Genomic DNA, 27,279 nt, shown 5'->3' on the forward strand with positions numbered 1-27,279 from the left:
TAAAAGGCCCCTAAAATTTCCCTTTATGGAAAACTAGCTCTGTCCTTGTTATCATCCTGGATAATTCTACGCTCTTTATATCTAACTACATCTGTCATTTGTGTTACTTTGCTATACGCCTCATTCTCATTCCTCATTTGATTGTAACTTGTTTTCTTCTTTACCAAATGTAAGTATTGCTCTTTTGTTATTATTTCCACTAGATGCTATATTGCACAATATTGTTGTATTGTTTGAGTTGTATTATATTGTTGTATTATGATTTTTTTCTTGTTTACATATTTATACTGTTTATGGAGCTTATCTTCCCAGGCCTCCACTGAAAATGGACTGGTGTCCAGTTGGACTTTCCCCGGTAAACAAATGTAAAATAGTAAATAAATAAAATAAATAATTAACCAATTGGTTGATATGATTAGAAAAAACTTGTAGCTGAACCTACCCATATACCCAGGTCTTTAAATGTGTCTACAGTTTCAATCACTATGTGCAGTATTAAATATTCGCCTTTTAATTTCTGTCTCCCAAATCTGACATGCTTAGTTTTTGATGTATTTATCAGCATATTATTGTCCTGTGCCCAAATGGTCAATTTAGTCAAGTTATTTTGCAGGCATGCCTTATCTGTAACACATGTAATCAGTTTACCCAATTTCAGGTCATCTGCATATAGACTGTAGAACACCTCAGATGAAAAAGTTAGGTCTGAAAGATACAATCTAAACAAGTAAGGGCCTAGGATAGTGCACCTGTGGGACACCCTGACTGGAACCAAGGATCTCACCTGTCCAGTTGCTATATGATACTTGCCATGTCCAATTTGTAGGCCATGCAGCTATCCATCTTATTAAGAGCACATCAATACCTAGTTGTACTAATTTATTGATCGGTGTTATGTGTATGATACTGTCAAATGCTGAAGTTAAATCTATATAAATCACATCACAGCACAATTTTTCATTCATAACTATTATTATATTGTTATAGAACATCATGTTACAGGTGGTAATAGATCTGTTTTCAACATATGCATGCTGATGTATGGTGTTAAGTCCCAAACTATCCAGTTCTGACAATAATGTATCCAATATTGCCTTCTCTATTAACAATAACTTATTCAATATTACTTTCTCTTATTATTTTTCCACAACATGAAAGTAGACATAAGGGTCTATATGACTCTGGGTTTGTCCTACTCCCCTTTCCCTTAAAAACAGGTTAAATAAGCACATGTCTCCAATCATGAGAAATCTCCCATATTTATATGACCTAGTGAATAATAGATATAATAGTACTATGCGTTCTTGTTGAAGTGTTCTCAGGTCATTGTTACTAATTCCGTCTCCTCCCTGTGCTTTGTTTGGATCCAGTTTGTGCAGTTCTTTTTCAATATAATCTAATTTGATTCCAGTATCTGGGGTTACCTGGATGTTACTAGGACAACATCCTACTTCTTTTGTGGAGCCAAACTGTTTTGCATAAGATTTTGTAAATATATCTATAATCTGTTGTGTCTGAGAATAAATTTTAGAATCTGTACACAGTTTATCAATTTGTGTATGTATATATAAATATATATATGGGTCTACCTAATAACACCGACACGCCAAAACACCGACAACGAAATAACCAACACCACAAAACCAAAAGTTCAAAAACACGAAACTTCACATGCCCGACAAACCACAATCCCGACAATCAACAAAACAAATACCTTTTCCGAAAAACACACACACAACACAAGCACACCAAACACCTTACAAACCTAGACTAAACCTTACATACACAACTATCTATTCACTAACCTTAACCCAAACCCTAACCCTAAGGTCCATCACTATCGCACACTTACCTTACCTGCACCCTAACCCTAACTCACTTAATCCACCCCTAACCCTTAAGTCTGTCACTATCACACACTTACCTTACCCACACCCTAACCCTAACTCACTTAATCCTTCCCTAATCCTAAAGTCCGTCACTATCGCACACATACCTTACTCGCACCCTAACCCTAACTCACTTAACCTGCCCCTAAACCTAAAGTCCGTCACTATCGCACACTTACCTGACACGCACCCTAACCCTAACGTCCGTCACTATAACACACTTACCTTACCCGCACCCTGACCCTAACGTCCGTTCCTACCACACACTTACTTTAACATGTCAGTGTTCCCAGCGTCGGGATTTTCAGCTTTCTGTCTTCTCCGTTGTCGATCTTCCGGTGTCGGTGTTCTCGTTGTCGGTGTTTGAAACTTTTGGTTAAATCAGGTAGACCCCTATGTGTGTATATAAATAAATAAATAATATATATATATATATATATATATATATATATATATATATATATATATATGAAGAGAAAGAGATGTAGATAGATAGATAGATAGATAGATAGGTATAGATATATGCATATATCTAGACTGGTTTGTCAGTGCTGTCTTGTAGTTAAAAAGTGATAAACATTTTAATGAAAGCAGTCTGTAATAACAGAGTTATCACTATAGAAATACTCAGTTTATAAAAAGAGCAGAATTTATTTTGAGTGATGGCTTGTTCAGGCAAGACTTCAGTTGTGTGTGTTGTATGACCTAATTGGCATTAAATGAGTAAATGAAGGACAACACAAACAAATCAAGGAAGGCTTATATTTTGTTGTATGCCTGCAACCAGCAAAGGATGGAAACAGTACACCAGAGCTACATAAAAGCAGACTTGTTTGACACTGTAAAACTATATTCATATTTGTATTGAAATAATAAACCAGCTGCTCCCCGGTGTACATGCTTTACTTCTGACAATGACAAGTATGACAGGAGTGTAACACATATCTCTCACACTCAAGGACTGGAGTGGTGAGTGGGATGCAGCAACCAGTTCTAATCTCTGTCACCTGGAAGGAGGTCATGGGATGTAATGAGCACTGAATTGGCATGGAGTTATGTAGCTTAGCTCTACATGAATTTCTCCAAGTTTGTCCTCTGTCTGGCATGCGTGCCTATGGCCTGTTCACACACACACACACACACACACACACACACACACACACACACACACACACACACACACACACACACACACACTGCATGTAGGACAAAAAGAGAAATCCAGAGTGTTCCCAGATCACTGTGGTACACATCTGTCATCAGTGCAAGCCAACAGTGGCTACTGCCCCAGAACTTCTGTATTTGAGGTACGATACTGCCACTCTGTTATCAGAGGATTAGAGAAATCATGAATATTCATTACAGGTCTAATGCCTAGTAAAAAGAAAGTATATGAAAATGAAAAACTAATAAATATTGTATATCAACTCTGTGTTACAAGAATAATCACTTTTAGAATGTAATGAATTCTGGGTTGGGAGGGTGCTTGAAAGTCAGCTGTCTTTTTCCTCTAGCAATTAGGTATGCCGTATGCCTAGTATCAAAGTCCCTGACAGTCATGCTTTCTTCTATAGTCTTTCTATCTTTTCTAGTTACATAATTAGACAAAGGTTAACATTTTCCTGTGACACATATATTTAGCAAAGGTGCAGAACAGGTCAAACGTTGGTGTTCCTATTACTTCCTGAGGGTAGAATCTTGATTAAGTCAGCTCTGAATTCCTAACATCATCATTTCTTTAATTATGTTAACTACTCCAGTCACAAGTTTTTTTTTCCCCTTTGACAGTTTTTTCCACACGATTGCTAATTCTGTTATATTGATTACGTTTCGTCATTTTGTAGTTGTAAGAGATACACATGTCTCATTTAGTTCATTATTTTTTTGACAGACCATGTCAACGAGAGGTTTGTTTTAGGCTAATACACTATTCTTTGCCCTCTTCTTGGGGTTTGTTTTAGGCTAATACACTATTCTTTGCCCTCTTCTTGGGGTTTGTTTTAGGCTAATACACTATTCTTCGCCCTCTTCTTGGGTTTGTTTTAGGCTAATACACTATTCTTTGCCCTCTTCTTGGGGTTTGTTTTAGGCTAATACACTATTCTTTGCCCTCTTCTTGGGGTTTGTTTTAGGCTAATACACTATTCTTTGCCCTCTTCTTGGGGTTTCTTTTAGGCTAATACACTATTCTTTGCCCTCTTGTTTGGGTTTGTTTTAGGCTAATACACTATTCTTTGCCCTCCTCTTGGGGTTTGTTTTAGGCTAATACACTATTCTTTGCCCTCTTCTTGGGGTTTGTTTTAGGCTAATACACTATTCTTTGCCCTCTTCTTGGGGTTTGTTTTAAGTGAATACACTATTCTTTGCCCTCTTCTTGGGGTTTGTTTTAGGCTAATACACTATTCTTTGCCCTCTTCTTGGGGTTTGTTTTAGGCTAATACACTATTCTTTGCCCTCTTCTTGGGGTTTGTTTTAGGCGAATACACTATTCTTTGCCCTCTTCTTGGAGTTTGTTTTAGGCGAATACATTATTCTTTGCCCTCTTCTTGGGGTTTGTTTTAAGTGAATACACTATTCTTTGCCCTCTTCTTGGGGTTTGTTTTAGGCTAATACACTATTCTTTGCCCTCTTCTTGGGGTTTGTTTTAGGCAAATACACTATTCTTTGCCCTCTTCTTGGGGTTTGTTTTAGGCGAATACACTATTCTTTGCCCTCTTCTTGGGGTTTGTTTTAGGCAAATACACTATTTTTTGCCCTCTTCTTGGGGGTTGTTTAGGCGAATACACTATTCTTTGCCCTCTTCTTGGGGTTTGTTTTAGGCTAATACACTATTCTTTGCCCTCTTCTTGGGGTTTGTTTTAGGTGAATACACTATTCTTTGCCCTCTTCTTGGGGTTTGTTCTTTGCCCTCTTCTTGGGGTTTGTTTTAGGCGAATACACTATTCTTTGCCCTCTTCTTGGGGTTTGTTTTAGGCTAATACACTATTCTTTGCCCTCTTCTTGGGGTTTGTTTTAGGCGAATACACTATTCTATTGCCCTCTTCTTGGGGTTTGTTTTAGGCTAATACACTATTCTTTGCCCTCTTCTTGGGGTTTGTTCTTTGTCCTCTTCTTGGGGTTTGTTTTAGGTGAATACACTATTCTTTGCCCTCTTCTTGGGGTTTGTTTTAGGTGAATACACTATTCTTTGCCCTCTTCATGGGGTTTGTTCTTTGCCCTCTTCTTGGGGTTTGTTTTAGGCGAATACACTATTCTTTGCCCTCTTCTTGGGGTTTGTTTTAGGCTAATATGCTATTCTTTGCCCTCTTTTTCATGCCTTCTATGTAGCATGAGAATATGTGAAATGATTAAGGTCTCGAGCTCTTCTTTTTCTCCTTTATTATCAGGACTGTACAAAATATTTAAAACAACACAATACATCTGCAATTTATCATTTTCTCTGGCCTGGGACCATTCTAATTAAACGCTTGTCAGTTTGTTTCCACAGAAAAATGTTACCTGCTATGCTACTGCCCTTCAGGCTTTGCTCTTATTATGTTTAATTAGGTGAGGAATGCAGAAAACAAACACATTTCATCCTAAATTTAGACATCAGCCATTCTGTGCACTACTCATAATATTATGTTTTATAATGTGCTATAGAAACAGTTGTCCTGCACAGTTTCATTTTCATAGTAAAACTGTTTATTCCTTGAAGTTTAACACATATCTCCTTTTTATAGTGCAACCTGCTTTTCAGGTTCATATTATTTTCAACTAATTAAAAGTCGTTAGGTTTAATAAATAATTCTCCACTCCCTGCAACATAATAAAACATAGAAGCTATTTTAGCTGTGGCAACTCGCAACTCTACCCATGTTGTAGACAGTAACTGTCTATAAATAGAAACTGACCCAGAATATTCCTGAGACAGAAGTCTAGAAACTATGGTTTCTGTCAGTAATTCAGACAGATGATTAAATAAATAAAATGTAATTAAATAAAAAGTAGATGATTTGACAGGAGAATGACATTCCATCAGGTCAGATCAAAATAAAGACTAGTTTTTCTCTTCAAATCTCATGGTGAAACGAGTTATGTCAAGAAGAACAGATTTGATTGACAGTTGCCCAAATAAAAATAATTGACCGTGCAACAGAAATCTTGACCACTAGCTGATCAGTAATGATTCTTCTAAGTGCATGCTTCAGAATCAGGCCTAGGGAATGACATATATTGTTTATATTATACTTTCAGTGGGTAGACACTGCATTTGTGGACTCAGTGTACAGTCTATAAGTTATGCATTAGACACACTCTTAAATTCAGAGTTGCATAATACCCCACTGATAATGTAATGTTTGCATGAATGCATTTTGTACTTCAGATATATCCCATCTTTATATAATTCACCTTAGGAGTATTATATTCATATATTCTTTCTCTTCTTAATTCAGGCTTATTGAATTAAAAGTTGATCACTGTCAAATTCTACAGCTTATCACTGGTCAGAGGTTGCCTTTAATAAGTTGCAGCAGTTATTCAGGATCCTGTGTGAGGCCTTTAGATTTTATGCTTTTAGGATAGTTGTAGCTACCTTCCAACCAACAAAAGGATAAAATGTCCAGTTCTGACCTTTGCATAGAAAATTGTGATCGATATACACCACAAACCCATTGTTCTTTGCTGTGTGCTTTCATAATACAGAAATCATTTTATGTGATGTATGTCGTCTTCCTCATTTTATTGGTTTACATCCCGTATTCATGTACCTTGCATGTTTGAGCAACCCTCCTCCCACCATGTCCCTAAGGTACAGTCCCAGGAATTATTATAATTATTTAAAAATGAAATCCCAGTTCCACAAATTATACCTATGACTGTTAATTGCAACTTCTGTTCTTTGCCTGACTGTTATAATTTTAGTCTGTTCGTGTGCAAAATTAAAAAAATCTTAAAATAGAATAATCAGTAAAGTGTACAAAATAATCAGTAATGTGTACAGAATAATCAATGAAGTGAAGTGGCAAGTGTCTGTAAAATAATGGAAAATCAGTATCCCTGCACATTGCATACATAAACTACCTTTTTTAAGTTATAGTTTCATGCGTTGCCTATAAGCCTAGCTCCTCCCAAATTCAGCTCGTAATGTCATGCTCGTAAATGTCCTTACCTGAAAAAAATTCTCTTCCAATATGTGCTTAATTTTTGCAGATCTGGAGGTCTGGGTTACATTTCAATTGTTTCATATGAAGGTGTGCATACAGTGGACCGGAGTGTCTCATTTTGTGGCTGTTCATTTCAATTGTTTCATTTGAAGGTGTGCATACAGTGGACCGGAGTGTCTCATTTTGTGACTGTTCATTTCAATCGTTTCATTTGAAGGTGTGCATACAGTGGACCGGAGTGTCTCATTTTGTGGCTGTTCATTTCAATTGTTTCATTTGAAGGTATGCATACAGTGGACCGGAGTGTCTCATTTTGTGGCTGTTCATTCCAATTGTTTCATTTGAATGTGTGCATACACTGGACCGGAGTGTCTCATTTTGTGGCTGTTCATTTCAATTGTTTCATTAGAAGGATGTGCATACAGTGGACCTGAGTATCTCATTTTGTGGCTGTTCTTGCTGTATCTTTATGCTCTTATTTAATTGCCTCCATCATGTCTGTGTCTCTGCAGATGCACCATAAAAAAATATTCCTTATTTTTCAACTATGTTCTTACCATTTCCTGAATAATAACATAACGCCTACAGGCATATGTTTGGGGCACACTTTTCCTTTGTTTTGTCATTTCCAGGTGTGCTTATATAACCATCTATGATTGCCTCAGGTTGCAGTTTTGTTTGGACAGCCTTCACTTCTAACCCATAAAGTACTTTCTCCTTGAGTACTCTTGAAGTGTATAGCTTTATTCTCTTGCACAATGAACCTTATCTGACACGTTTAATAACCCAATGTGTAGACAATCTGTCCTCTTTAAATATGCCTTTGATCTTCTCATCTGATGTGGGCTACTTCTCCTGCAGAAGATCTTATGTGCCATATCCAGAAAATGTACATATCATCATACAATCACTCAGCAATGCTATTTATGAAGACTTAAAGAGATAGGTTTCAGGGCTTATTCAAGTCACACCACTGGTTGCCTAGTTATTTGCAAGTTTGATGAAACAATAGAAAATCTCATTTAGATATCCATCTGAGAATAAAGTCACATACTTGAAAAATTAATTTTGTGCCACTTGTCATGAGCTCCCCACTGTAAATAATTGCTATTGTCTGCAATGAAAGTTAGTTAAGCCTTCTATATTACTTTTTACATTGATTCTAGCTATCACATTGTCCTTACCTTTTCTCCAGCTTTCTCAGCATAACCCTTCTTTCTGGTTGAATCGTAGCAGTTATCTGGAATACACAATGTGTCTATTTCCCTAGAGATGAGATGCAATGTGTATATAAAATCGGGTTTTATTTAGTGGCATAACATACTTTAGTCTAAGCATATGTTACCTAAAACAGCTCAGTCCTCCTGAGTTTAACTCCTGAAAATTTGTTCTGGGTAAAGGAAAGTCCCCGTGTACCTTTATGTTAGAAAGAAACACACTCCTACAGTCTGTCTACTTAAATATTACAACTTTGAGGGTGTGCAACCTAAAGGAAGAGGGGGAACAAATATACCCTCTGATATTGCAGGATGATAGCTTTGAAATACAGAAGTAGTGATGTTATGTGGGTGTCTGAGGGGGAATTCTTATTTAAAAACAAATTACAATTCCAGATTTATTTTAAATCACTGGGACCGATTCTTTAAAAAGCTGTTTCAGTCAGATAGTTTTGGAGATGTATTTTGTGTAAATGGATACTCTTTTACATGTAATGTAACCTGAAATAAAATTATTTAAGTGAATGTTAGTAATGCATGATGCTTGGAGTAAAGACCATTTCACATAAAGGCATACTAATCTCAGTTATTTGTTCTTCTTGTACTATAAATGGATAAGGTGCAAGGGATAATGGTGAATTTAGCCTTCTGAGGTTGTAGATGTGACTCACTGTCATTGTAATTTTAGTAGATATTTTATTGGAATAGCTTTGTAGATATTTCTGTAGAATGACAGGGTTGATTTTCAATTTAAGTGCAAAGTCATATTCCTGATAGTGTCAGGATATATAAACATTAAACATATCAGACAATTACCAAGATAAGTCCAAGAGGGGGAATCTGACATCTTAGACATGTCATTAATGACTAGCCATGCAAATGTCTTTTCTTTGGCATTATGCCTTTAGGGTGTATGTACAGATATCAGACCTGGATTGTCCTTTCACTGTTTTATGTAAACTTTTATGCCTTCACCCGGTTTGCAACTTTTGCTGCCATACTCTGAAATGTTGTTTTCCTTTTTACTTTTGGTTTTCCTCTCTGTTTATTCTGGTACCTTCATATTGTCCTTTATATTTGTTTGTGTGTTTTTCCTAAAAAAACTTGGTTTCATCTTTAACTTTTGTGCCACTGCGCTGAGAAAGAGAAGACCCTTTCTCCTTGTCTTTATCTTCGTTTCTAAAGCAAATGATTATTATTGCAGCATTTGATGAATTCTGGTTATAGAGGTTATTTCCCCACAACCTAAAATATTGCTTTTAGGAGGGATGACTCTTCTCCTTTATTCACAAAACCTTAGCTCTGGAGTTACCTACTCTGGTGAGAGCCACAGCTGTCTCAAGATTTAATCTTTCCTTCAAGTACCTCAGTATTAAGCAGTAAAATGCACTTCTGAGAAGCATCATGGTGTATTTAGTTTCCTTATGTAAAGTCTTTCCATTAAAATAATGCTGATGTATAAAACTATACAAAAGTGCATATGAATGGAAATTATGAATTATCAAGTCCATTCAGATGTTTCGCCATATACACAACAGCAAAACATTACAGAGCCTAAATTTCAAAAAGAACAGAGTGAGCCGCAGTAATCGTGCTATCATCAATAATTACTACAACTAAAATCCAACGTGTGCAGGCTATACATGAGAATACCAGTCTGGTAACGAGCTATACATAAGGAACATGCCAAGCCAAAGCCAGTTAATTTCTGGTTAGGTTTAGTGGGATCATTTAGTTTTTAGCAAGAGCACTTTCAATGAATCTGTTCTCAGGGTTACAGGACTGTGAATAACTACACTACATAACTTTAAAGAAAAGGTAGATAGTTGGATTTGGAATGGAGTGTTTGCTGTGGGACTCCCTGGCACAAACCCCTACATCAATTCACAAGTTTTTGAGCGTTTTGTAATTAGTACATTGAACATTTCATTGAATTGCTATAGCTTTACAGTATTACTTAACTGATTCTAGGGAGGCTAGATGTCGATGTAAGTACTGCAGGATTTTCTGTGGTTTAGTTTGCTATTTTACCTGAAATCTGTGTGTTTCACATCCAGGTTTTGTATACTGTTTTGATTTTTTTGATCTGTAAATGTGACTCTTATTTTGCAATTTACTTACTGCTTGGTTGATAAATGGTTGCATTGTAAGTGAATTCCCTAAAACAAATTCATATTTGAGTACTTATTTTCTAACGCTACACAAACATTTAAGCGAAGTAACAGAATGCGATACAATTGTACATCTATTTATGCTATATTTACTTATAATGTCACAGAACCCCACAAAGTAGCTCATAGTATGTATCCACCAATTCCAACAAGCTGCTTCATCCTTCACAGGGTTGTGAAAAAGTGGTGGTAACAAAGTTATTATACAACGACCCCCCCCATTAATATTCAAAAACGTGCATGCTGATTGGTTAGCATGCACGTTGTAAATCAGAGTTATACTAATGGAAAAAGGTCCGGTCGCCCGGACTTTTTCCATTACTATAACTCTTTTTTTTTACAGCAATGGAGAATGCAAGATCTCCGTTGCTTCACGCTGTCTCGCTATGTTAAACGAGTTTAACATAGCGAGACAGCTTTAAAAAAAGCAAAGGAGATTCTCTGTTGCTTTTTTTAAAGCTGTCTCACTATATTAAATTCCTTTAACATAGCGAGACAGTTTGTAAAAAGCAATGGAGATCTTGCTTTCTCCGTTGCTTTTTTCAAAACTGTCTCACTATGTTAAATGGGTTTAACATAGCGAGACAGCTTTAAAAAAGGCAACAGAGATTCTCTGTTGCTTTTTTAAAGCTGTCTCGCTATGTTAAACCCATTTAACATAGCAAAACAGTTAGTAAAAAAGCAACAAAGATCTTGCTTTCTCCATTGTTTTTGCCCACAGCTCTGATGTACTGCATAGGCATATGCATGCGCAGTACATCAGAACTGCCACAGAATACCAGACAGCTGCAGAAGGGCTGTAAGGAGGCATTATACAATGCCATTATTTAAGAAAAGTAATTATTTTTTTTCGTAAATAATGCCATTGTCTAATAGCAATAACCCACGCCTGGGTATGGGTAATGCTGGATTTACCCACGCTTGGCTTTGTTTGGCCACTCGGGCTTCACCCTCATGACCAAACCACACCAACCATGGGTAAATCCAGCATTACCCACACCCAGGCATGGGTTATTGATATAATGCACCACACCATTAACATACCTGTAGTCAGGCAGTGATAAACTGATGATATTCACGGATGCTAAATGGAAACTGAAGCATAAGCCCAGAGCCTGGAATGATCAATTCCCTCAACACCAAGCTAGCAACAAATAAAGAGCAAGCAGTGATTTCAAGGCCACCAGACTGAAATTGAACAGAAACCAGGGGGTGAAAACATCCTTCTGCATCAGGCCCAAATCTTTGGTAAATCACAAAATCACTTATTCTTCTAATGTTGTTACAGAGGAAAAAAGTCCCAAAATGTAAGATTTAAAGTCTATGTAAGCTAGTTTAGCATCAGCATAAAAAAATCTTTTCCAGGCTACAAGACCACACGTGAAAACAAAGACTGTCAAAACTGGAAAGAGTTGAAACACTGCATCAGTACCAAGACATACTGGAAATAATTAAAAATAACCAAGGCAGGTTCAACATGGCAACAAAAGCAACAAATCCACAATCCTTGTGCTTCTCAATCATATAGTTCAAATGTAAATTCAAATTATGACTTTTTAAACAATATGTAACTCACATCCATAGGTGTCCTACTTAACCAGCTGCTATTTGTGACTCTTCTTCGTCTACATAACTCTGGTTTAGTTCTTTTACCATTTACAACTTCTAATCATGATAGTACGAATGCTTGTAATGTGTAGAGAAAGAAAAATAACTAACTTCTGAAAATATAATTCAGACGGCACTCTAAGATTGTGTAGGTACAGCAGACATAATTAGGATGACACATCTTGGTGCTAGTTGTAGTGCAGTATGAATGTCATATTTCTGTGTGGATTCCATGTGGAGCATTTTGTTTATAAAACGATGAATTCTTTGCAAATTATAAGCAGTGTATATAGTCTAAATGTTTTATTGAAACAAAAAGTAAACGTTTCTTTTGTTTTCCTTTTCAGGCTGGAGCCTCTCCAAAGAACATAGCAGGAGAGTGGCTGCAACGGCAACAAGAGGTAATGCAGAACGTTTTATTTTATTAGTCACAAGAAAATTGTGTTGTTTTAGGTGTAAATTCTTACTAAACTTACTAGTGTTCCATGCAGAGATCTGTTTCAGTTGATGCCACATTATCCTTTATATCACACATAATTAGATCTTCATTTTTTTGTTCAACTTTTAGTCATGTAAGGCCGCATCCTGGTAATTTCCTTGTGACTCCCGTCCCTGCCAAAAAATGCTTTTTCTGAACAGTACATTTTTGGGTCATTAAGGCATTATAAACAGCTTTTAGGGCAGAGTCCAGAAGACATTGTATCCATAAAAGTTCACAGAGCTGCAGTAAGGCAGTATTTGATCCATAAAAGATCACAGAGCCGCGGTAAGGCAGTATTTGATCCATAAAAGATCACAGAGCCGCGGTAAGGCAGTATTTGACATTGTTATCTGTGTTCAAAGTCTTCTTCCTTTTTACTTTCTACAGAGCAGTGGGAGATGCCGTGACATGAGCAATGCACTTTGGTGTCTGCTTTCACTTGTTACACAAGGACAGAGAGCATAGTTTTCTGGTTTCAACAGGGATCACTCAGTGTAAAACCTTACATCATATCCTCTCCACCTTCTCTGTGTAGGAGAGTCATCCAGCTGGTTTGTGTTTCTTCCTTCTCCCATTGACTGTTTAGCTAATAATGCCTTATGGTGGTGCTTTGAACTGCAGAGGGCAATCCTGTTGACCCCCATAAGACCACCTAAAGATAATAGCATAATTAATTTTAAGGAATGTTATTGCTATTATTTCATTTGTAATTTTTATTTATTGCTTATTTTTTATTTAATATTAACATGCCAAGATTTGGGACCACAGGTGTCTCATGATATTGTTGCTACATTGTTTGTTAAATATTCAGTGACTGGCTGTTGTCTGGGATCATTGAAACTTGTTTCAGTTGATGATCCTCTAAGGACTTTGTTTGCACATCTGTAAAGCAACAGAGTAGCATTTCATTAAGTAACAGTGATAGAGTGTTTATATGAGTGCCAGCTGCTAGCAGAAAGATATGGTAAGGCCATGACTTTGTAAGCTGAAAATGTGAGAACCATTGTGATACTATTGTAAAATCTAATGTTTAGAGACAGTAGAAATAATGTAAAACTAAGTGGCATTTCACTGGATTACTATGTGATGATTTGAAATTAGCAGTTCCTGGAGATCTTTCAAGCCATGAATAAATAACCTAGAATAGCATGTCCTGAAGGTGCTGTAAGAATATTTGGAAACAATACAGAGATACTAACATTTGCAGGCAGCATCGCATTAATAGCAGAATGGCCATTAAAACTGACAAACTGCACCATTTGCAAAACATTTAGTTCAATATAAAACGTACATATCTTCTTATCAGAGTAACATTATAAAAGTTATGAAAAACATAAATATAGCTAAAATAATTTCAGTGTAGTGACTTCATTCTCAAAAAGAATAACACTTTTAAACAACAGTAATGTTTTTATTATTTATAAATGCTGAGGATTAAAATAGCATTGACATTTTTCATTCACATTAAACAGACAGCCACTCTTTTGACTTTGAAGATAAGAGCACATATTAAGGGCATGTTATATTGAACTGAAGCAGTGTCATCCTTTGAAAATGTTATGACAATATTAGGATCATTTGCCTGATTTATATACAAGAAGCCAAGCAAACTAGTCAGCAGACTGGGGTCAGTCCCACTGAAAATGTTCAGTTTTTATACAGGTTAATACAGTCAAACATGAATTTCTATTATCTGTCACCCACTACTAACCTGCTTTAAAACAACAATTTACTATAGCATATTCCAACACCATTAAGATGTAACTGGTTTAATCCCGAGTTCACACAGTTGCCAACATACTACTAATTCTCTTCCTTATTGCAGATTTACAGCTACATACTGAAGTCCTTTATTATTAGTTCTTTGTGTCCTGGGAGTGAGCATCCCTTTTGAAAAAAGGTACTGCATTTTTAATTTTGTTCAAATGAATCCGCAGTGGAGCCAGTATATTTAATAGAATTGCAACTTCCTCATATTACTCTAAATGACTGTCTATGTCAATCTGTCCCTCTGTCTATTATTGCTTTTGTCTATCTGTTTACTCTCAGTCATATATTCCTATGCATGTAAGCTGTTTTTCATTTTATTAGCTGTCATTCATAATCTTTGTTCATTACCACAGTAGTCAATCATTTAATCACTTCCACTGAGATTAATGTTACCTTAATACTTTTCCCATTCACTATTACTCTCAGAACTTAAATCTCATAATGCTATAAGTCAGACACCATCCATCTTCACTCATGTTCACTCCTGTAACTCATTAACTCAATCTAAAAGTCCCATTAGCACTGACGAACCTAACACTTACCCCTGCAATTGAATACTCATTTACCTTAATATAATGTAGTCCAAGTCTCACACCCTCTACCTTATCAAAAACAGTCTTTCTGTGTTTAATCTGTCAGCCATCTTGTGTACTGTAAATCTTCCAGGACCATATTTTATCATTTTGCTATCCAACAGCATAGTATTTAAATATCATTAACAAATGAATCAGATAAATAAATATTTTGCTGACATACTAGTCCACAGTGGTTATCTTTACCAAAATCTTCCAACTACCATTACATTCACTTTCCATTTTCATAAATTTTAACCCCTTTCCACCAGCACCTGAGACACTGGTGAAATGTGGGAGAAAAAAACACTATAGATTTTCTTTCATAGTTTTTCAGTCCTTGGGATTTAAGTATACTGTCATGTATTTACTCCCTTGTATCTCTGTTACCCCCTAAATAAAAGAATGAGCCAGTTGAAGCCACTCTTCTTCAAACTGCATAGATTACCACTTTTAAGATAATTAAAGGCATATTGGAATCATGATTCCCATGTGTACAACTCACGTTTCCTGCAGATACTCATTCTTGCTGCAGAGCTATTGTTTCAAAGAACATCAGTTTTCCATCCGTGCTAAGTTCATATATTACCCTGTTTTTCACATTAGAAATTGTTGATTCATTTATGATGATTTCACTGCACCAATCATGCTACTCCCTGACTTGAAACATCCAAAGCCTTCCCATGTTGCCCTCCAAGCTCTTTAGCGCTATTACCTTTGTAGATTTATTAAATGGATCTTTTCACCTTATTTTGGTTCCTGTTTATTCCGATACTTCTTAATTGATTATGTTCTTGTCCACTTCTCTCTCTATCCCTCTATTCTTCTATTCTTTTTTCTATTCCCAATGTTTTTATGCTGCATTACCATATTCATTCACTTACTTTTAAATCTGTAATCTTTCAGTGTCTGTACCTGTATCTTTCTTTTTTCGACTCATCACTCAGAATGTTTCGCTGGCTTCCAGTTCTAGTAGTGAAAGTATTTACCTTATTCTAAGTTTATCACAATCCATTGTCATTTCTCCTATCTTTCCGTTTGCTTATTGCCCTCTGTTCTCCCACTCATATAATGTTACTTCTGTAGTTTTTGTTTTCCATTCTCTTCTTTCCTTCTTCTCAGCAAAAATGGAGATTCTTTTCTCAGCAGTGCTACTTCCTCCTTTATCTGTAAAACTAATAACTTCCCCTTTCCTACTACACTGTACAGCCTGGTAATCTCCATTCAACACTCAAAATTCACTCACAACAATTATCTTTTCCTTACCCTCAGCCTCTTTCCTCCTCTGTCATAATTAGCCAACATTATTATTATTATTATTAACATTATCTACCCAACGTTTTGTGGTAATTAAAACATGCCCCACAAAATCACTTGCTCTGTCCATTATATGGATGCCTCTGCCATACAAAGTTCATGTTCTCTATTCAACCATTCAAAAGCTGTTGTTTTCTGAGGTCAATATTCATATTGTCCAAAATGTAGACATTAACTTTTACATGTTCATAAATGAATGTTCAGTCACTAATAGAATGACCAGCTAGAAAAGTAAAAGCATTCTTTTTGTTGTAGGTACAAGCCCCTTTATATGTTTGTTAACAATATTGTCACTTTAATTGTATTGATGACATCATGATTTACAGGCATGATTGCTCATGTAATACTAGGATATTATTTAAATAATATACATATTGTCAAGCTGTTCTATTGATATCTACAAATAATCATGTCATGTACTGTGAATTCTTGAGAGTTATCGATCTGTGCTCTGAAGGCTAAATTTTATTATGGAAGCCATTCAAAGTAACCCATTTTTTCACTGACTAAAGTTTCTAAGTCCCTGGCATTTTATGGTATTTTTGTGTGTGTTGGGAGGAATTCATCATGTTCTCTTATTGTTGCTGTATTTTGCTTCTTACGGGTGAAGCTGTCAGCATTGTCACCTCACAGCAAGAGGTTCTCTGGTTCAGTTCTCAGTTGGAGCTCCTTCTGTGTGGAGTCTGCATGTTCCTCCTGTGGTCGAGTGAATTTTAAAGACATGCAGGTAGGTGCGTGTGGGTATGTGTGTGCCTTCTGTGAAGGTTGGGTGCCAGGCTGGCAATTCGACACCGTAATAACACCACTGCCAATCAATCTGCGGACTGGTGATCCACTGTGATGATGCCTAACCGGGAAAAGCTGAAAGACATTCCTATCAGTGCCTGTGTATTAAGTGCACAACTTGGAAGACTTTTGAAACTATTGTAATAATTAAGGATGCTTAAACCAGTTTAACATCTGTAGGTTTGGCTTGACACCACATTATCATTTACTTTTTACACAAACTAGCTTACAAGCAAACTCTTAATTAGATTAAATTGCCTTACATGGTTATTAGACTCCTTACACCAGGAGCTCAAAGTACAGAAGGCAAGAATGCACACTGATCCCCAGGCCACAAGATACCCATTTGCTTGCTTTATGTAGACCTCAACATAAAGTCTTCAGATATGCTTAAGTAAAATGCATAGATTTATTTATTTATCTATTTGTTTGCTAACTGGGGTACAATCTTGATTTCAACGGCCCATTTTCAGGCTCAACCTAGGAGTGAATACAGCTAAAACAAATGCAAAGTTTACAGCAGTAGAAGAATTTGCAAAATGTGAATGAGAAATGCATAAACCAAAGCTAACAGACAGTGAATAAAAGTGTATAGGCACACAAAATACATAAACACTAAAACACTATGCTGTATGCATAAACAGTAAATAAGCATTAAGAGTTTAAAATAGTAAAATGTTCACTGAAGTAGGGTAAAACATCCCGTTGGAGTTACTAACTTGAAGAAGATATACTACTGTACTACTCACTCATTCATTCACTCACTTACTCACTAACCAATTACCCTTCTCCAACAGACATTGGCTGACTACTTTCCTCTTAAGCTTACCTTTCTGGTGAAATACGAATACTCCCTGGGATTCAGGAAGGCTTATGATACAGTAGAAGCCTTTATACTGCAGGTTTTTACACTGTGAAACCCAAGGGATTCAGAGACCACATTTCTACTACTGCAGTCCACAGGCATGACCCATAGTGCAGACAGTAGACTTGCCAGCAAGGCCCTATCCAGTAGCCTTTGGCCAGTACAGTAATTCAGAGTAATTCAGAGAATTTCTGTTCCCCTTCTCTTGGCTATTCTTCAAATGCCCCTTCCAGGGGTTATTAGCCTATTATCAATCTATGAATATATGAAGGGGAAGATGTGCACCCAGTTTTAATTATGTATGTCCTTTCACCATTATGAATGGATCAGGGCTCAGTACAACTGCAGTTAAGTACTCTGAAGCTATCTGTGCTTGTCTGTGTGAGTGTGTGGAAGTGTGTGTACATGCATGTACGTGTCCCTATGGGCATAAATGTAGCTACTGCAGTGTGTGTGTGTGTGTGTGTGTGTGTGTGTGTGTGTGTGTGTGTGTGTGTGTGTGTGTGTGTCTGTGTGTGTGTGTGTGTGTGTATGTGTGCATGTATGGGTGTAGGTGTGCTCATCATATGGGATGTTTGTACAGTGAAACCATCTCTGCATATATAAATATATGGCTATATATGTATATGTCTATATATATAAATATATATATATATATATATATATATATATATATATATATATATATATATATGTATGGGTTCCGGACGTTTGCTCGAATGAGCAAAGGACCGAAACCCAAACGGCTGGGCATGCTTACGCAAAAGTGCTTTTCACAGAAGAAGCACTTTTGCGTAAGTATGCCTGTTGCCGAGGCTGTACTATGGTGAGGGTAAGGGAAATTTCTCTTTTCTCCACTGTAGTATGGTCTTGGAGGGAAAATATTAAAGTAGGGGGGTGTGGGGGGCACAGCCCCCCACATGGGGGGTGCAGGGGGTCCTGCTAAATTGTAATGTTTTATTATTTTTTTTTGTAACATGCTTTAATGAAAGCGCTTTTTCGATAAAAGTGCTTTCGTTAAAGTGTTTTTGGTTATTATGGATTCGGACATTTCGAACAAACGTCCTAGATCCATATATATATCTATGTATATATATATATATATATATATATATATATATATATATATATATATATATATGTGTGTGTGTGTGTGTTTTTTCTTTTGGCTTTTCTCATCCGCTAATGATTGGCAGTCAATTTTTATGGTGCTGATGTGCCAGCCCGATGCCCAACCTTCAAAGAAGGTATGCACATTTACGCATGTCTTTCAAATGCCACTCGACTGCAGGGAGGACATGCAGACTCCACACAGAAGACACTCCAGCCGAGAATCGAACGGGAGAACCTCTTGCTGTGAGGCGACAATGCTACTGCTGCACCACCATGGCTAGATCCATATATATAGATATGTGTATATATATATATATATATATATATATATATATATATATATATATATACATACATATATATAAACCTAACTTTCCAACAGAAAAGTAGCTTGTCAATCAGTGATCAATACCTAAATATGGAAACACTAAACATCATTTCACAAAGAACTGATAAAAGAAACTACAAAATGTTTTTGCAGGTGAGCAAGCACTTTGCTGACTACTTTCTGTTTACACTTTGTACCCCCTGCCATAACCATTGCCAATTATGTATATAAATATATATGTAAATATATATCTATATATGTATCTCTCTCTGTATCTCTCTCTCTCTCTCATATATATATATATATATATATATATTTATATATATATATATATATATATATATATATATATATATATATACATATATATATATACACACACACCAAAGTTGAGATCACAGTACAGTGGGGAAAGTGCATATTTCCAAATCCATACCATTCTGCAGTCTCCTACTGGCAAAGCCAGTACATGTTGATCAGCTGATTTCCAATGAAATGTGCTGACTCTGTTTCTTGTTATTGAACTGGCTTGTAGAGAAAAGGTCCTGCTCCCATATATGCATAGATATATGTGTATGTCTGTGTGTGTGTGTGTGTGTGTGTGTGTGTGTGTGTGTGTGTGTGTGTGTGTGTGTGTGTATGTATGCGTGCATTAGTGTATTTATAGGGGCATGTTTGTAGCTGCCTGGATCTGTGTGTATGCATTTTGAAAAGTATATTTGCAGCCACGGTTTGACAGCACATTGCTTTCTTCAGAGACATAGTAATGAGTCACTGTGGATGAATTGTTCAGTGTGGCTTTACTGTGTTGCTGAATCACAGATTATTTCTGTCATGGTATTGGGCAGTCCCACATAGCTCAATTAGCAATGGTGGTTATGATCTAAGGCTTGTGTCACAGTCATCATCACTAAGCATTATATCTTAATTTTTGGAGAAATACTCTTCTCAAAATCAAATACATTGTCAACTTCTTGAACCTGTAAGGTTGCACTCACTTGTAATTGCTCTGGTCATTATATACAATTTTAGCCTCTTTCTGCTATATACTCAACTTCTCTTTTAATTAGTGCAAACATTGCTACTGTGGCCTAAAACTATTTACCTAGGATATTCTACTAATTTTTTTATACGTAGACTATAATAAATAGTAATAGAGTTTTATATTTCAACCACTTTTTAGAAGTTTAACAGTAGTTTTTTAAGGGTTCATTTGTACCCAGTTACTACTTAATTAGTGGCGAGTGCTGATTGGTTTTAATTCTTCCTTGTAACTATTTAACAATGGAGTGTGTGTGTTAAAATTTGTTTCTGAGGAAGTCTTACTGACGAATAGTGACTAATGAACTTTAACTAGGTTAAAACCTTATTTTGCAGTCCACCTCATGCTCTTTGGTGTATTTTTTATTTACCTTTTCTTACACCATTGGTTGGTTGCACTGTTTTTTGGTTTAGGTGGCTTTTACAGTTGCTCCATGGTTTGTGCACCTGAGGAGGACGTTCTTGATCTCACTTTGCTTTCTACCTCAGCATATCGTGACAAAGTGTTGGAAGAATTGGTTCATATGGTGGGGGATATGCAGAAATCCTTGGCTAGTTTAGCTGTAAAATTAAGGACAACTACAGAGGTATAAACCTTAATGAGAGACTAATGACCAATAAACCCGTAAACCCCAATGTTAAAAACAACAATACAGTTATTAATCACCCTAGAGTAGAGGAGAACAGTGTGGATGCAGTGAACATTGATGTCAACAAATTGTTAAACCTCAGTTTAGACCCTTTTTTGGGTGAGTTGTTTCTCAGTCTCTGCCAGAAATGATGCTGCCAACTTGCTGGAGAGACTTGAAAGGGGTTTGAAGTGCTATCATGCGCTACATGTTGAAAACAAATACTTTGAACACTGCATCCAGGTGGGTGTAGTTCCTAAGGGTAGATGTTTTTTTTTCAAAATGCCTAATGGTGCAAGTAAAGACAGCTCTTTAAAGAGCTCACCTGCTTTTTCGAAAATGCTGGCAGAGAGTTCCTTAAACTATTGATTAAAAACAACACTTCTATTTTAAATAAACTAAAGGGCAGTCTAACAGAAATTGACAACACTGAGAACCAGCTTTTAAGCAACTGTAGTGAGCTAAAACCTGAATATCATCAGGTTATGAACAATGTTGAAAAATATGAAGGAATCACTGTGCAGCATAAAACAAAGAAAATTGCTAGAGATTTAGCAATTTATGCGGCTGGTACTGTTCATGATGATTTTATTCCACAGGATATCAGATTAGGTAGAGAACTTAAAAAGGATTTTAAGGTAATTTCTGATAGTACTGTAGAAGTTAATGGGGAAACAGCACACACAGCCACGATGAATGTGATGACCTCCTTAAATCCACCACAGTCTTCTGAAAGAGGTGACATCAACCAACATGCAGTGAGGAGGAAGACCAACAGGCAGGTCATGGATTCAGATCCTGAAAGAGATGTTGTATAGCCATTGATGAGCTGTTCGTATTCCAGGACTGTTACAAACACTAACAATGCAAATAATAGCAGCAAGTCTTTTTCTCAGGGAAGCTTTACTGGTCCAGTCAACAAGAACCACAACAGGAGCAACAGCTATCAAACTTGCAACAGGGGGAGGAGCAGGTATCACAAATAGAGAGCCTTCACTTCCCTGTAAGTTCCAGCATTTCTGTTTTTAATTTTTCAGACTTTTGCTTGACTGAAGAACATGTAAAGATTTTGCAGTTGGGTCTGAATTTTCAGCCCAGTAGGGGAGCGAGTTTAACAAAATCTTTGATTGAACTGAAGCTTTATACTCGCAAGCTAAATTTGAAATATATATTATGTGACATATGTTTTAAAAATGTTTTGGCTAAACCTTCGACTTACAATCCTAGTTTAGTGCATACTGTGAGAGTTTTTGAAACCTTTTTGAGAAGGACATTAGTAAATGTCTAACAGAAAAAAATACTAATGTTTTTTACAATTTAAAGCCTGGTGAAAATAAAGCTTTTCGTGAACTTGCTTCTAGGCAGGACTTACGGTTCATGAAGGCTGATAAGGGGGGGGGGGTGGCTGTGATGAATATCAAAGACTACAATGATGCTATTGAAATTTTATTGCCAAATGTTGAAGAATATAGAAGTGTTCCTAAATTTGAGATAATGGAAAAGTTATGCAATTATTTACAGCACTTTGTATGATCTTTTGATGAAGGGTGAAATCAGTAATGAAGATTTAGAATTTTTGTATGTGGAGAATCCCAAAATAGGGATTCTTTTTGGGATTCCCAAACTTCATAAGAACATGACTAACCCCCATTCAGACCCATTATTTCAGCTTCTGATAGTTTTGCTGATTGTATTTTTTTTGTTTTTAGATTTTATTCTTAAGCCTCATGTATACAAAAAATGTTCTCTTATATTACTGATTCCTGGGATTTTCGGGACAAATTAAGACTTTTCTCTTTAGATTTCAGAAGTGTTAAAGATAATTTTATTAGGTTTACTTTTGATGTTGATGCACTATTCACCTGTATCCCACAGGACATTGGTGTGGATTACATTAGGTGGTTTCTAGGTAAATATACTCATGTGAACAACAGTAGGATCACCACTTATATGTCACTATTAGAATTGTTGTTGGAAAGCAGTTATTTCATGTTCAACAATCATTTTTAAAGCAGTTAAAGGGAGTGGCAATGGTGGCTACAGTTGGCCCCACTTATACTAATTTGGTTTTAGGATGGTGGGACCGTGAATTCTTGCCCAGACCCCGCCTTTTTGAAAATATTGTTTTCTACAAAAGGTTTGCTGATGATTTATTCTTTGTAGCTGAGGAGGAGGATTTTGATCTAATGCATTTTGTAGATTCTGTAACCCAGAGTACTACCTTTTTAAGATTTGTACTAGGTGAAACAGATTCTAAGGTGTCTTTCCAGGATGTTAATATTGGATGGGTCACACAGCCAAATACTTTTACTAGTAGTATTCATTGGGAGAGCACTTTTTGTAATAGTTATGTGCACTTCAAAAGTAGTCATCCTATTTGTATGAAAAAGAACATTCCATGGGGCAATTTATCAGAGCATCTAATATGACAGTGTTTTTCTTATGGAAGTAAAATTCATAAAGGACTTATTTTTGGAAAGAGGATATCCTGTTGAAATATTAAGTATAACAGCTCAAGAAGTAATTTCTGGGAGAGAGAGTGATTTTCCTCCCATTTTAACTAAAGGGTTGTTTAAAAATGATGATCCTGAAAATGGTAGGGGGTGTAACGATGGGCAAGAGGTAGGACCTAGGTTTTGTTTGGATATGAGTATGGACAAGAACGCCATACGCAAAATCATCATCGATAATTGCAAATTTATTTCAGGCAACAATGATGTTGTCAAGGTGCTGGGGGATGGTCCATCTTTTGCCTATAAGAAAAATTCCAGCATCAAACAATTGGTAGAAAATAACAACAAAAAATGGGAGTTAGGTCCCTCCTACCAGAGTAATGTGGGTATGTTCAAATGTCTGGGCTGTAGAGCATGCAGGTTCATACATGAAGGTCCCTTTGTCTCTCTCGCACATTTAGATCATACTCTTCAAGTTCCTGGCAGGTTAGATTGTAGTATAACTGGTACAGTGTACATCGGTGTGTGTTCAACTTGTCCAGCTTTTTATGTTGGAATGACCACAAGGAGTCTGAGGAAGAGAATCCAAGAAAAGCAAAAATTCAAACAGTGCCTTGTACAAGCATTCCCTGGAATGTGCTAACTGGAAAAATGTACTTTTTTCTGTTATAGCAGTTGTTAGCCAGGACCCAAGGGGAGAGAATTATAAGAATGTTGTTGAACAGAGAGAAGTTGAATGGCAATTTTGCCTTGCATCCTACATTTTACCTGGTTTAAATGACACTGTTAACATTAAGTGTTTTTTTTAAAAAACAGAAAAGTTACTATTGGAAACTTTTAGAGATTTTTAGAGTTTTATATTTCAACCAGGTTTTTAGAAGTTTAACAACAGTTTTTTAAGGGTTAATTTATACACAGTTACTACTTAATTAGTGGCAAGTGCTGAATGGTTTTAATTCTTCCTTGTAACTATTTAACAATGGTGTGTGTCTGTTAAAATTTGTTTCTGAGGAAGTCTTACTGACGAATAGTGACTAATAAACCTTAACTATGCTAAAAAACTTTATTTTGGAGTCCACCTCATGCTTTTTGGTGTATTTTTTATTTATTTAGTTTTTATTACACCATTGCTTGGCTGCAATGTTTTTTTTTTTGTATTGGTGACATATACAAATAAATATACCTTATTTGTCATTTCTGTGAGAGTGATGTTTAAATTTTAACATATAACCTTCAAGTTTTGTAAAGACTGTTAATTTCCATTTCACCACAACCACCAAAATGTCTTTCCATGACCAAAATTTAACTGTTCACCAGTTTGGCCAAAAGGATTCTCTGTTGGACCAACCTTCATTACTATATGAATACGTTGATAGATTTTGCTGTACTTTTCTGACCTCATTCTGATTTTTTTAGTGACATGAAGAACTGTATCAGGACCCATAGCTACTGAGTTTAACAGACTGCTTTATCCAAAAACTTCAGAAAGGCAAGAACATTGCCTCAGTTATTTCCTTTGCCTGCTTTTACTTCACACACACACACACACACACACACACACACACACACACACACACACACACACACACACACACACACACACACACAGCAGTTGCAAAGTGAGTCTCCCTTTTTCAAGTTGGTTTGTCTGACTTGTTGATATGTATAAGTTTGAAGTAATCTTTTTGATTGTTTTATATTTGGGGCATTTGTTATTTTTTAGAGAATTTGAGGTTTAACTAAATGTGCTTCCAGTGACTTTATTTAGAGGTATACTTGTATAATTTTTTTTATTCAGTGTTTGTATTTTGAGATAATTCATTATATACTCATACTTATTACTGATTTTCCACATGAATCTAATAACTGAAATATTGTATTGCAGGAGATAGTGCCTCAACAATGAGCCATGAATATCTTACCTATTTTGCCAAAATGCAAAAATCTTTCATTCATCTTTCAAGAGCTATTACTCTCTATTTCTTGAGTAATAAATTCCCCATGAAAAACTTTCTCTTTGTATAATTATATATAATTATAATTTATGTCCAGTGATTTAATTACTTTTTTGACTTATGTAATAGCTTTATATCATCATCGAATGAACTGTTTGCTAACTATATTATATCATGTCATAAAATTAAATGTCACAGTATCCCATTTAAACATGTACACTCTCTTAGAATGATTACCTTCCTAATACTATCTTATCTTCATTAATATGTAGTCACACAATTCTGGAGAAGAGAACCATTTAGAAAAGATTTTGTTTTCTATAAGTTTTATTGTATTTCATTTCTTTCAAATTAGAAATAGTATAACTATCTGAACATGAACAATAAGTGTATTTTATAGCCATACAATACCATTATAAGTCAGCTGATACATCATAAAGCTCTGTACATTTTCACAGTTTAAAGGTATGTCAAATATGTGTACTCTCTTGTTTATGCTACCTTTTCTTATGCCAGACACCAAATGATGTTTCCTGTTGTAACCGCCAACCATGTTTCATGATATTACTGCTTCCTTGGTGTATATGATCTAACTAAATGTGTACTAACACAATATTCCTGTCAACTCGTAATGACACTGATCTGTTGCCAAACTGTTGTAGACAATCTGAAATATTTGTATTCAGTAAAAGGAGCAAATGTAAATTTGATTGTGAAATTCACATTTTGACACTTAAAAGAAATCAGTAACAATTTACACTGTAAGTCAAAATACATCTCCCCTATATTGTAAACACAGATACATTTTATAATAATTAATACTCCATCTGAGTTATTTGTTTCTGAGTTATGAATACCTTAAATCCTTTAATGAATATCCTTCAAAAAGTGACATTGTGCCACATTTAGATGAGCTTCTTTTCATTAAAGTAAGAGTTGTTGGTCTTCTGTTCAAATATTATTATTGTTATATATATATATGTATATATATATATATATATATATATATATATATATATATATATCTATGGGTTCCGTACACTAGATTGAATTTTCACTAATTTGAAATAGTACATTGAATGCTCACTGCAGCGAACGTGCACTTAATCGAAAGTGCACTTACGCGAAGTTCAGTACAATGAACGGGTGTTGTACTGAACTTCCGTGCAGTACTCATGGACCTTAGGGTTAGGGCATGGGTTGGGGTAAGGGGGTAGCTTTACTATCTATCCCCTTACCCTAACCCGTGCCCTAACCCTAAGTTCCGTGACTATCGCACCACAGTGGAGGACATAGCTTGTTTTTTATGTCCACCACTGTGCTGCGTTGTTTTGGGTGAAGTGCACTTATGTAAAAGTTCACTTTCGTTAAAGTGAACTTTCGCAGAAGTGAGGCTTCCTATTACAAGTTCGAAGTAGTGAACTTTAGTTCTTGTAATAGGACTCCATATATATATATATATATATATATATATATATATATATATATATATATATATATATATGTATGTATGTATATTCTAAAGATGAAGGCTCCATTAATATTCATGCTAAGCATGATTACATTTGGCATTTATGATTAATACTACCAATTATTTACAAAACTAGTAATAAGCAACAACACAAAACTCATATCAGTGGGACAGTTCTTTATTAATGCCATATACTGAGATCATAATTCAGAAAAGCCTGAAACACCACAATGTACATGAAAAATAGTGTGGGAAGAACTTAAAAGAAAAAGGGTATAACATCCCAATGCCCAAATGTCCATTTTCTAAATACTAATGTATGGACTTGCAGGAATTTTCCTTAAGAAGGAAACTGAGTATTCCTAATTGTTTGGAAAATATATTGGAAACATGGTGCTTTCTATGTCTAAAACCTACCTTAGTGACAAAAGTAGGAAAATCATGGTATCAAAGTACATTCTTCTTT

The 27,279-nt window shown here is 35.8% G+C and overlaps 1 protein-coding gene across 1 annotated transcript in view; it reads left to right on the forward strand.

Annotated features, from left to right (window-relative positions):
• The window catches only part of LOC122802353 (E3 ubiquitin-protein ligase SH3RF3-like), a 2,381,113-nt gene that overhangs the window by 110,049 nt on the left and 2,243,785 nt on the right, over positions 1 to 27,279 (forward strand). Inside the window, exon 3 of the mRNA XM_044071989.1 lies at positions 12,352 to 12,433. Within this exon, the coding sequence (XP_043927924.1) occupies positions 12,352 to 12,433 (82 nt within the window). The remainder of the gene's footprint in view (positions 1 to 12,351; positions 12,434 to 27,279) is intronic.

This window comes from Protopterus annectens, chromosome 5.part0, assembly GCF_019279795.1.
Source record: "Protopterus annectens isolate FY-2018-M chromosome 5.part0, PAN1.0, whole genome shotgun sequence".
In the NCBI taxonomy this organism is placed as follows: Eukaryota; Metazoa; Chordata; order Ceratodontiformes; family Protopteridae; genus Protopterus; species Protopterus annectens.